Source organism: Acartia tonsa, chromosome 12, assembly GCF_053477335.1.
Source record: "Acartia tonsa isolate MP-2025a chromosome 12, ASM5347733v1, whole genome shotgun sequence".
Lineage (NCBI taxonomy): Eukaryota > Metazoa > Arthropoda > Copepoda > Calanoida > Acartiidae > Acartia > Acartia tonsa.
In genome coordinates this window covers 27532274-27545143 of record NC_137271.1, presented here as the reverse complement: position 1 = coordinate 27545143, position 12870 = coordinate 27532274, and the positions used below count along the sequence as shown (strand labels likewise).

The following is a 12870-nucleotide window of genomic DNA, read 5'->3' as shown; positions in this document are numbered from 1 at the left end:
AGCAACTCTATAATCGTTACCATAATGTCCGTACGTCCATTTTAAACATGTTGATTTTTGTACTTTTTTATTAACAATTTTTTATGTGATAAAATCATCCGATCGATCTGATTTTTTGATTACTGATTCCTATTACAATAAGGTAAAATATTATGAGCGAAGCATCTCTATAATCAAGTATTAAAAATGTCAGTATGTCCTTAAACAGAATTCTGTATTTAAGAAGTTTTGCAACAAATTTACGTATAATTTTGTCAAACCTTTTATTTTCATATTTTGTATATTCAGTTCTGACACTTTACAAAAATTAATGTTCGTCTGTCATATCGTTTCAGAGCTTCGCTTTTATGGATGTTGTCATCCTTGTTTATATAATGGCAAGTTGACACAATAATACAGCATTAAAGTCAGTTAAATAAGAACAAAGTAATTCAGGCAAATGCTGCGCTGTTTAGCTATGTGAACCTTGTAAATTATTGGAAATATGAAAAATCCACAAAGTTGAAGGAATTGAAATGAAGACAGTAATTTTGCAATAGAGACGTCTATAGAGTTTACAGTTCGACAAACAACATAACCTAGAATGATTATGCCAAAACAAACCAAGCTTTTTGACGAAATAAATCAAACTTAAAATATAATCTTATTAAATTGTGAAGGCTACAAAAGCAAAGTAAAGAGAGAAAAGAGAAATAAGAGGTATAAAAACCTTTAAAAGATGACCTAAAGACAGAAAGTACAGGCAATGCAGTGGACTTTTATAGTAGCTTCGCTACAAAAAAAAATTACCGCTTTTAGCTATAAAAATTAGTTTGCAAAAAATGAAACAATTGAATTAAAAAGACATTACAAAATGTTATATTAGAGAACAAAGCTGTTCGATAAATGATTTCCGCGGTTTATCTATTTAAATAATCTGCTAAAATTACACTTTAAAATGAAACAAAATGTTTTAAGGATTTTCAGAAATTATAACATTTGATTATGTTTTTCTAGACGGATTTAATTCTAACCTAGGTTATGTTATTGTTTAGATGTTGACAGATATTTCTAAATATTATGATATTAGATTTTATTCTTATTTAGGTGTAGACAGATATATATAAATTTTATTATTATATTTTTGTTTAGATGTAGACGGATACTGGATGCATTACAACAAAATGTTCGAGCTCACGCAAATAAAAATGAAAGCCCTAGAATTGGTGAGTAATTGTCGTTTTAATTTTGACATATATGAAAAATTTCAAAGAAAATGATGACATATTTAAAAGATTTATTTTGTTTAGAATATGTATAGTAGTGATTTTATTTTATAATTTTTTGGTTACCTACTCTACTTTTTTTCTATTTAATATAATACATATCTTTCTGATTTACTAAATATTCATATTTATTTTTTTAAACCAAAGAATGTTATCATAAATTGCAAGGCAAATAAGACTTACATAATTATGTTACAGATCGAGGGAAGAGGTTTCGTGAATTTTGCCAGAAATTACGAAGCCACGTGACTGAGGGTACAACAGGAGGGGCGGGAAGGAGGGAGATTAAAAAGAAAAGGAGGTCCCTACCCTCTCTTGGTAAGTACCGAAGATACTCTATAACTAAGGTATATGTCAGACAGAATACTGCCACTATGTAGTTTCTTTCAAAACACACAATACTTATTCAACTAAACGCACTTATAAGATGATTTTAAAACATAAAGAAAACAACCTAATTTTTTGAGATAAATTTATTATCCTAATAAGTATAACTTATAAAATGAAAGGTACGTAAATTTTTATTTCGAGTAAAAAATATTTTAATTTTTAATCTGATTTTAGGGAGTGACTTTAGAAGTAGTCTGATAGAAACAAGAACTAGGTACAGTATTTAGCTTTTATCTTCAAGTACAAATAGTGGCTTCGCTCCTAAAACATTATCCCAGAAGGGTCATCCCCCTTACCCCCCAAATTAATTATGCATTCTTAGGAAGAGGGTTGATTTTCTCTTGGGTTCTTTTTATTGGAAAAATGTTGTCGCACATCCCCCCCCCCCCCCCCACAGTGGGATCTTTTGCCAAAAAACGGGACATTAAGGGTAGACAAAAGTAAACATCAATAAAAAAGCTTGTATTTGACGAAATGATGTAATTTCTTTTGCTTTAACTCGGAAATAACTTAAATTTTGCCTCTGTTAACTTCTAATGTGCATTTAGTAAGTACGTCTTGCTGTTTTGGAGGAGCGAAGCTACCCTATTTTTAAAAAATCTATAAACCTTCATAACTTTAGTTAGGATAGGAATATTTTAACAAAATCAACGTCTATGTAAATATTTCTTCAAAGCAAACAATGTTTGTGAACAAGAATATAGCGTCAGGTGCACCCAGTTCGAGTCCCGGCATATTTAGGTAGGTCCAGTATAAGTAAAATAGGACACTTATAAGGCATGTTTTCAAATATTTTTTTTACAGATATAAACAACAATAACATAATTTTCAAAACACTTAATTTTGTGTTAATACCTTTATTCTAAGTCTAGCTATCTTCATTTAAAGTTTGTATCAGAATATAAACATAATTACTTAAATTATATTCTCTCTCAAACGTATATTTCTCTCTCTCTCTGGTGCGTATATAATGTTTTAAAAAGCGAAGCTTTTCTATAATTAGGGTCGGTCCGTCCGTCCGTACGTCCGTCCGTCCGTCCGTCCGTAACGGATAGCTTTTTTCGTTAATTTAGGCATGTTAGAATTGTCCTATCGATTTCAAATTTTGCATGGTGATTCCTTTAATAGTGAGTACGATTTTGAAAGCGTAGCAACTCTATAATCATTAACAAAATGTCCATACGTCCGTTTTAAACATGTTGATTTTTGTAACTTTTTTAACAACAAATTTTTATGTGATCAAATCATCCGATTGATCTGATTTTTGGTATATTGATTCCTGGGAGAACAAAGTATAATGTTATAAGCGAAGCAACTCTATAATCAAGTCCTAAAAATGTAGGTATGTCCATAAACATTATTATGTATAAAGTAGTTTTTCAACAAATTTACTTAGAATTTTGCTTCGAGTCTTATATATTTATATTCTGATTATTTAGTTCTGACAATATATAAGTGTTAATGTCCGTTTGTCCTACCGTTTCAGTGCTTCGCTTTTATGGATGTTGTCATCCTTGTTGCAATATTATTTATAATTAATCTCCAAATTTGAATTTCTGCTGGGCCAAAACCAGTTAGAAATACAATTTTTTTTAGAACACATGAAATTTAGCAAATTTAATTGCTAAAATAAAAGTATTTATAAGTCATCTTTATTTAACGACTCCTTTATCCCTTAAATGTCCATTAAAACCGCGAGAACGGCAAAATCGTTAAAAATTACGCCAACGGCGGCAAATAACGGCGTAACGGTTGGCCGGAGGCAAATAATGCAGAAGTAAAGAAAGATCCGCCTCAAAAAGTTTGAAAACATTGCAGAGATGACTTTGGGCTCTAAAATGACTCCTTCCCCCTCTAACGGGGGAAAATTTGAAATTAACAAGAACGAAATTGTTCAAACCATGCAATGTATAATGCTCAATTACTCAAAAACGGACAAGAGGCCCCAGGTTGTGAAAACTGTTTTATACACAATACATGTTGTATATTGATATTATTATTGCAAAACCCGGGGCCTCCTGTCCGTTTTTGAGGTAAAATGGAGAAAACTGATTTTTTGGGGTTAAAAATCTTAATATTTTTGGTGAAATTTTCTCACAAAATGTCAATTTACACCACCAAAAAAATATTTTTTAAAATTTTTTCTTTAATTAGACATTGGTACAGGTATCTGAAAAGTACCTCAAAAATTTTTTTTTTCATAAGATGAACATAAATGTATTTTTTGATGCTTTGAAAAAATTGTGTAAAAAATTCTGGAAAATCATCAAAACTGAAAAGAAATTTTTCACTACCTTTTTTAAAAATGGCATAAATCCGCAAAAATGAATATTTTTTAAAAATTTCTTTTCTAGCTGTCTACTTACAGCCATTATTAATTCCTAGGATAGATAAAAGTCGATTTTAAATTTTATGGATGTCCCAATTTTTTTCAAAAGATCCCACTGTGCCCCCCCTCCCCCTACCAAAAAACATAACATGCCCAGGACAAATAAGAACTTACATAAATTCTAAACTAAAATTCTTAAAAGGATACTAAGATATTTGAAAATCTAAATTATTGAATTTTTTAGATGCTCAATAAGAAGACTGAAACACTACAGCTCTATGGCAAATAATATAATAGGTAACAATATTTAAATTAGCTTTGAACTGTAAATGTTTACAATTTAGCGGTTTCCCTAATATTGCTTATGAACCACAAACATAGTTTGAAAGTAAATTTAAATCAAATGCTTATTTTTAAGTTTTAAAATTATTTTCTAAACAAATAAATCATTTGCAGAATTTCATAAATTATTTAACCTTTATGTTTCATCATGCCTGCCTATCTGCAGCAAAAACAAACAGATACCTATTAAAAATCTTTTTAATTTTTTAGTAAAATCAGCAACAGATCTATCAAGCAAATCCAGCCTCACATCTAAAACCTCTAAATCATCGTCGAAGACCTCTCTCACATCCTCCAAAGCCTCGCCATCAGATGATGAAAGAAAGAATATGAAAAAGTTTAAGTTGGATATTAAGGGTATGGGCGCAGCACCACAGAGTATTGTGGATAAACCTGAGTATAGGTACTTTATTTTAGTAGTAAATCTTCTCTATAGTTAGGAAATGTCCTTTCTTTTTAAATACTTATATAATATGTATACATACATATATATTTAAATTTACTTTTAATGCTGTGCTAATTATGCACATAGTTGTTCTTGTAGTTAAAAGGAATATTTCACAGTTTAAAATTGGGCGTTGCTACAAAAGACCTACTTTACAAAAGACCAACGCCTACAAAAGGTCTACTCTACAAAAGACCTACCCCTACATAAGACCTACTCTACAAAAGACCAACGCCTACAAAAGACCTACGAATATATATTGTTATATAAACATCAAATTTATTAAGAAAGGAATACATAATCAATACATGGCCGCAGCGCTCGGCCCCCTTGCCTATAACCTAATCTAACCTTACCTAAATATTGTAAAAAAAATATTAGAATTTGAAAAAATCTACCAACCACTTTTTGTAAATCAACGAAATTCTAAAATATAATTAAGTTAATGTACGATAAACATTCATACATTATTACATATAAATTAAGTTAGGTTATAGGCAAGGGGGCCGAGCGCCCGCGGCTAGGCAGGCCAGGGGGACGAGCTCTGCGGCCATGACCTTCTAGCATTACGATTTTTTGTAGAGTAGGTCTTTTGTAGGCGTTGGTCTTTTGTAGAGTAGGTCTTTTGTAGGCGTTGGTCTTTTGTAGGCGTTGGTCTTTTGTAGAACCGACAAGTAGGTCTTTTGTAGGGGTAGGTCTTTTGTAAAGTAGGTCTTTTGTAGCAACGCCTAAAATTGTATTTTCAATTTTCCTGTATTAATGTTTTTGTAGAAAAAAGTAGATTGATTTACTCCTTTATTATTTATGTAAATGTATATTACTTATTAATTTAATGTTATGCCTATGACATACTTGTCTTTGTTTAGATACAGAGTTTATTTGGAAAATGATGATTATGATGACATGAGTTCTTCTATGGAAAGCTCTGCTATTGTGGACTATACTGTTCTTGATAAAAAGGTAAATATTCTTCTATGGAAAGCTCTGCTATTGTGGACTATACTGTTCTTGATAAAAAGGTAAATATTCTTCTATGGAAAGCTCTGCTATTGTGGACTATACTCTTCTATTTTCCTCCACTTATTTTTTTAGAAAAAGGGGTGTTAAAATAGGTTCGAGTTTGCCCATAAACAACTTATTACCATACACAGTTAGGTTGATTGTCTGTTAGGTGTTAGATTACCTAACACCTTAATTCTCGATGTTCTGGTTCTGGTTTTAGAAGGCGAAAAAGGCTAACAAACGAGAAATGTAGCTAGACTATATATAGATGCACACATATAAAATCTATTGTTTATCTTAGACTGGGCCATCTACCCGCCGTTCTACGCAATCCAAAGATTCAGCAATGAACAGAACAGGCAGTGTAGAAAATGTGGTAAAGGAAGTGAGAAATAAGAATCCAACAAATTTGTTTGCATCCAATGAGAAGATGTTTAGATCATGTGATGATATAACTGGTTTATTTTCTACAAATCAGAGAGCTAATGGTTATCAACATAACTCTAAAGCTTCTTCGAGGTAAATTTTTGGATTAAAAAATATAAAATAGCTTTAAAAAATATTTGGACTAAAGTAGATTTAAGTAGATTTTAAAGAAAGACTTTAAACCCCTCAACTCTCATGTAGGGCATACTAGTTTCTAGTTTTCAATGTTGAATTTTTCCTAAATTATGAGAGATATTGATTAACCCTTACAGATCGGGCCCCTATTCCCACCTTAATAGATCGGGGGGGGGGGGGGGTCATATTGACCCCCCCCCCTCTATCTCGGCTTCTGTTACAGATAAAGACGTAACATTTTTTTCTGGTGGTTCATGTGTATTTTTAGAGAAAATTACTTTTTCTAGTCATAGCGGTCAGGCCGCTTTTTAGCGGCCAGCCGCTAAATTTTAAAACAGCTGTAGAGCGGCCAATTTTGCAGCTAGGATCACCAAATTTTAGGACGAACTTTTATTTTTCATAACAAAAAAATTACTTTTTCTGATCATCGCAAAAAAACGGCAAATAACGGAAACCGCCATTTTCGGCGGTTACGGCGGTAAAACGGCGGTTGGCGGCGCCAATTAATATTTTTATCTGTTTATTATTGCTCAAGGATTTACCAAAAAAATTTATAGGTCTCTAGCTGTAATAGAAGCCACGATATTCATGATATATGTCTGTAGTAAAAGCCGGACAAAAATCGGTCATAAAGTCGGTCATGGTACGGTCAAACGGTCATAACACCACTTTTCTCATAAGGTCATTGATATCTCAGTATTCACCAAAAAAATTTTAGGTTTCTACCTTATATACAAAGTCATAATGTAGAAATTAAGATTTATTTATAATTTTTTTAAAATTTTGGTGCTACCCAACCGACTTTGACCGGACACCACGACCGACACAGACCAGATATCCTAATAAAATCAACTCTTGCCGACGTATAATTACTAAACTTAAAAAGTCATGAAGTCACAAGTCTCTATCTTACCTACAAAAAAATGACATTGAAAAAATAGAGGGGGGGGGGTCAATATGACCCCCCCCCCGATCTGTAAGGGTTAAATAACCTTCCTTTTTAGTGCTAGTAAAATTATTGGTTTAATGCGGTAATAAAGATATTTTTTTATTTATGGGTAGCATACTCTCGAAATAAGAATTTTATAAATATATTTGTTAACAAAGTGTTAACTTAGATCTCGGGGAGGACGAGGAGCTCGAAGTCGGAGGTCTCACAAGATTCTCAGAGTTATGGAACAGGAAAATGGTTCTCCTGTAGCAGGTTATTCGTATTTTCCAATTGAACAAGGACAATTCAATTAATAATAGCGATGTAATTCTGATTGATATGATAAAAATGAAACGTAATTCACAAAAGGAGGGGTAGGTTTCTGGTAAAATCCGTAAAGGTTATGTGTTATAAGTTAAAAACAATAGTAGAACGATAAAAATTTATGTTAACTTTAAAAAAAAAATTTTTGTCTATAGTTCTTTTCAATAAGAAATACACATATTTAGTGAATATTATCGTTCTACTACTATTTTTAAGCCTTAAAACACACACTTTTACGGATTCTACCAGAATCTACCCCTCTCTTTGTATAAAAGCTTTAAGATTTAAAGTGAATGCAGTAGTTTAAATACATTAAACATAATAGTGTTGCAAAGATTGTATGAATTATATAATAATATATTTTTAGGTGAAGGATTAGATTCCAGCTTATCTGTTTCATTATTAGGTAAGATATTTAAAATCTTTAAATCAATATATTATGTTTGTGTGTCTGTGTGTTTATGTGTATATTAATGAAGACAACTTTGCTAAAAATGTTTAGACATTTTTCTCTGGTCAGGTTTTATGCTCTTTTTTCAGAATAGTAGGTTAGCTTTACTCCACCTTGAAAACCCCTACCCACCCCCTTTTTACCCTCCCAACCTTTATTTTAGTATTGCACTTTCTTCTTTTAGATAAAATTAAACAAATTGGAAGAATCTAACCTTTTTTGACATTTTAATGTACAGACAAACAAAAAAGCAGACAATTGCATTTACCTGAATTAAATACTACTCTAAAGTCAAAGTGTATATAATTGAATTTACTTTGAAGAGAGATTTGACAAATATAATATAGTGGTTTCATGATCTATCTTGGCGACATTTCAATGTAAAGACTTCTACATCTTTTTATTGCAAAATCTTTTATATATTGTGTTTATATACATAAATTGTTTCCTTAAGCATATTGATTACAATTTTTTTTTATTTTTCAGAGAGATTTGACAACATGGACACAGCAGAGTGGGAACCAACAAGGAAGGTTGTTGCTGTTCAGCTCAGGTACAAATTTAAAAATAATGAAAATTTTGTCCTTTTGTAACGCAGGATTTAATTTGAAAACAAACAGAATATTGTTTTTATGTTGTTATTTTCTTAACTTTTTCAAAACAAATTAATATACCTATCTTTTACTTTTTAGGAGAAATGAATCAACAAGAAAGCTAGGAGTTAGAATTACAGAAACTCCAAGTGGAATATACGTAGAGGGATTAGAGGATACAAGTGAAATATGCTCTAAAGATGGTCTCAAAGTTGGCGATAAAATACTTGAAATTGATGGTATCAACATTGAAGGACTAGGTTATGCCAGAGTTTTGGAGATTATTCAAAGATCCGGAAACTTAGTTCAACTTATTGTTTCTCAACTTGTTAATACATAAATATAGAGGAACACCTTATCTTATAAAATATTGAATATCTAGATTGTTACTTTCCGCTTTTTATAAGTAAAAATAAATTTGCCTATTGAGTATCATCCAAGTTTCTCATGCATATACACGAAAATATAAATTAATTTTGTATTCAAATACCTAATAAGCTTAAAATTAGGACTCTAAACTGTTCTTTTTTAGATGATATTTTTTGTTGTTTCGAAGTATGTCTGTGTTCCATAATGTAAAATGTAAATACAATACTGGAATTATACCAAAAATTATATTGTTAAATATTTAAAAGTGCCAAAATGCGGGTTGTATTTATTATGCTATGATTTATTAATTATGTATTTTTATAAATCTTTATTTCAATGTATTTTCTTAAATATTTGTTTTTTGTTATTTTGTTTATAATATAACCAAAGAAAGTTTAAAGCAATTTATATTTAAATTTTTAAAATCAGATCTTACTTTTTAATTTAATTTTTTTCCATCCAATATTAATTTGTAAATTCTTAATAATAATTTTGATAACTATTTTGTTTTTGTGTATCTTCTCTAAAAATATATTTGTTAAACTATTTATCAAATTTGAACAAAAATAAATTTAATAAAAACTATCTGGTTTGTTAGATACTCATATAACTACTAGATTTAGAATATAGAAATAATATGGATGACTTCATCCATGAAAGCGAAGGTATGAAATTGTAGGACAAACTTGTAGTGTTAAAACTGAAATAGCAGAAAATATATGTACAAACTGCTTAAATACAGGATACTGTATAAGGACAAAATACATTTTAAGGACCTTATTATAGAGATGCTTTGCTTTTAACATTGTTGTAATAGAAATCAGTAATCCTAAAATTAGATGAATAGGATATTATGTGAAAAATTGTTGTGAAAAAAAGTTAAAAAGAAACATGTTATAAATGAATACACGGACTTTTTGCCGACCCTAACTAGAAAAGCTTCGCTTTTAAAAACATTTGTTGGATTTAAAGAACCTAATCCTTAAAAACTGAGGGCATCCATATGGAATTTTTTTAACCTCGGGAAGGGTGAAGTTGACCTACATAATAGCGAAAAACATGCACTTTACCGATATAACATTCACTTAGAATTATGGAACCAGCGGTCCAGCTGCTTTATGATCTTAGCAAACATACGGGCACATCATAAAGGTAGACTAACGGCTACTCCAATAGAGGCCTCTATAAGTTCTATGAAAAGTACAACATCATAGTTTCAATAGTTAGCGAGATCACAAGTAAGGACGAGTGGATTTGAGAAAAGATATCATTCCGCTATATTTTAGACTAGTGACAATGGAGAAAGTCAGAACTTTAAAAAAACAGACAGGAATATACTGAAAGATCGTGTTCAGATACAGATAGTATGAGAGTAGAAACTATTTAAGACTAATATAAAATTGAGCAAGTATTTTTAAAGCATTTATTTTCTTACAGAAATTTGCAATAGTTGCTGTGAGGGTTCTGTGCAATGATTTGAATTGATGTGCTTACAGACTACCAGGGATAAGGGATAGGAAACCTGGCCATTAATTAGGTCCCGGCCTAGATTTTAAAGGGATATTGCAACTATTACAAATTCCTATCAAACTGGCGGACGCTCCCAAGTAGCTATTGCTCTAAACCAATAAGAATCGGCCTGTTTTTAACAACCAATCACCAATTGGCGGAAATTTTAGAAGCAGACAATTCTAGAAAAAATAATGATTTCGTCTGCTATTAAAAAATAAATATAAATGGTGTTAGATCACATTAGCTTAATTATTAAATCTGCTTAGAGTTAAACATTAAAAAAGGGCCATATAGAAAAAACAAAAATAAGGGGATTATTTTTTGGAAAGAAGGTAGCTACGAATTTTCATTTGGTAGTTTATAAATTAGATGTTGTATTTTGAATTTTAAAAATTTAATACGGAATTGATACAACACCTTAACCCTAATATATGTACAATACAACACAGTACAAATGTATCACTACATAATAGTATCCAAAGAACTTGATAGAATGTTACCCAAGCGCATATTAATTTATTTATTTTGAATTTTAATTAGCAATGAAATTTTTACTCATTAATAAAAATGCAAATAAAATCTGTCTGAGGGAAACCCAACGATAGCTTTCTTACAGTTCAAATTACCAAAGTAAAAGATAAAAAAATTTTGGGAGAGAAAAAACTTCATTTTAACAAAAGCCATTAATATATAGGTTTATAAAAAGTTATGTTTTTTACTTTAAACTAGCTACCTGAATTTGATTCTATACTTTATCTACACACACACACACACACAGCTTTTTCATTAGCGTTTAATACGAACCACTGCGCCATCCCAAAAACTGGTTTATTAGGCTAGAAATAGGCCTAGGCTTGAAATAGGCCTGAAATAATATTTTCCTACGTTTCCCATCCCTTATCCCTGCAGACTACTGAAACGAATATCTTTCAATGGATGTTTTGATACTTTAAAGATAGGATTTTTTCACACAATTTTTTTTGTGTAGTCCCTATCGTGGCAACGCCATTTAAGGGGCATTTCTTCGAATTTTCACAATAGCTTTTCTCCTATTTTTAGCCCCTGCACGGGCTCTAACTCTGCGGGGCAATCACCTAACCTAATATAACCTAACCTATCAAAGGCCATTGTGAAAAGACGACAAAACGCCCCTTAAGATGCGTTGCCACTAAAGAGACTACACCCATTTTTTAAAATAAACAATTTGTTTACCCATTATTACAAACAGGGGTTGGCAGCCGCACCATTACCAAGCGGTTGAGGTTGGCTGTGGCCACCGGACTTTTATTGTATGGAATTATAATTTCTACTCTTTTCACCTACTTGGTATGAAATCAAACATAAATTCAATTGAATGAAACTATTTGATACATACATATATTTACATTACGAATTTCAGATCCTATTGACTTTTTATTCTTTTTGTCGACTATATATTAATGCATAAAGTTATCTCAACTGACATATATCCGTCTTTATGTTAAGATCCTGATATTTATGCTATTTTTAAAAAATCAGGATTTAATTAAGGAAATAAATGATATAATAAAAGCTTTCAAGTTTAACATGGTTTTATTTCTTGAGTTTTGACCGATCATAAAGCTTTCATATCACATATTTATTTTTTAATTTGATTAGTCAGAGGCGTTGAGAGACACATACATCAAGGGCAAGTTTATACAGTTTAACAACAACAAATTTTGGTTCAATTTGGGCTAACATATTTATTGTATGCATAAACCAAATAAGTATATTTATTTTTTAAATATTTTGTATTATAATTTGAGACTAATAAAAAGTATAATTTTATTTTAGGACACCCTTACCTTAAATTTTGAGTTAATGTTAGGGATAAAACGAAAATTACAGTACATTCGCCACATATTTAGTCTTGATATTTATGTAAAATTTATCTTAAATATTATATGTTTAAATAAACTGTGTTGATCTGATCACTATATTGACTATTGACTCTAGGGGCTGGTGACGCCTCGGGTTCAAGTCCTATCCACGTCACCTTTGAACATACTCTGCTTTTTAAATTGCAATGTAACGGGCTCAAACCCCTAGGGTATAAACACCCATCAGACAATCGACCCTTTGATTGCACGACCTTTGTCTGAGAAGTCCTAACTGTGCATGGTAATGAGTTAGTTGCGCCTGTTTTGGGCCAAGGCATTTCTAACTATTTATGTCGCGCATCTGATATAGCAGCAGTAAGAATCATTTTTAACGTCTTTAGTTATGACGCGGAGCCAAAGCGGGTATATTGTTGATTAATATCTTTCTATAAGACCTAAATGTCTTTTTAGATTTTAACATACAAATCATTTTGTATATAACTAATGTTAATTCT

At 31.0% G+C, this 12870-nt stretch overlaps 2 protein-coding genes across 2 annotated transcripts in view; one reads left to right on the top strand and one right to left on the bottom strand.

Moving 5' to 3' along the window:
* Positions 1–9583, top strand: part of LOC145333455 (uncharacterized) — a 70063-nt gene extending 60480 nt beyond the window's left edge. Inside the window, exons 22-32 of the mRNA XM_080178605.1 lie at positions 1132–1205; positions 1464–1583; positions 1830–1869; positions 4229–4281; positions 4537–4729; positions 5638–5731; positions 6075–6292; positions 7453–7538; positions 7957–7995; positions 8527–8593; positions 8733–9583. Coding sequence (XP_080034731.1) covers positions 1132–1205; positions 1464–1583; positions 1830–1869; positions 4229–4281; positions 4537–4729; positions 5638–5731; positions 6075–6292; positions 7453–7538; positions 7957–7995; positions 8527–8593; positions 8733–8973 — 1225 coding nt within the window. The 3' untranslated portion in view covers positions 8974–9583. The remainder of the gene's footprint in view (positions 1–1131; positions 1206–1463; positions 1584–1829; positions 1870–4228; positions 4282–4536; positions 4730–5637; positions 5732–6074; positions 6293–7452; positions 7539–7956; positions 7996–8526; positions 8594–8732) is intronic.
* Positions 1–12870, bottom strand: part of LOC145333457 (uncharacterized) — a 202496-nt gene that overhangs the window by 177300 nt on the left and 12326 nt on the right. The gene's annotated exons all lie outside the window — the stretch shown is intronic.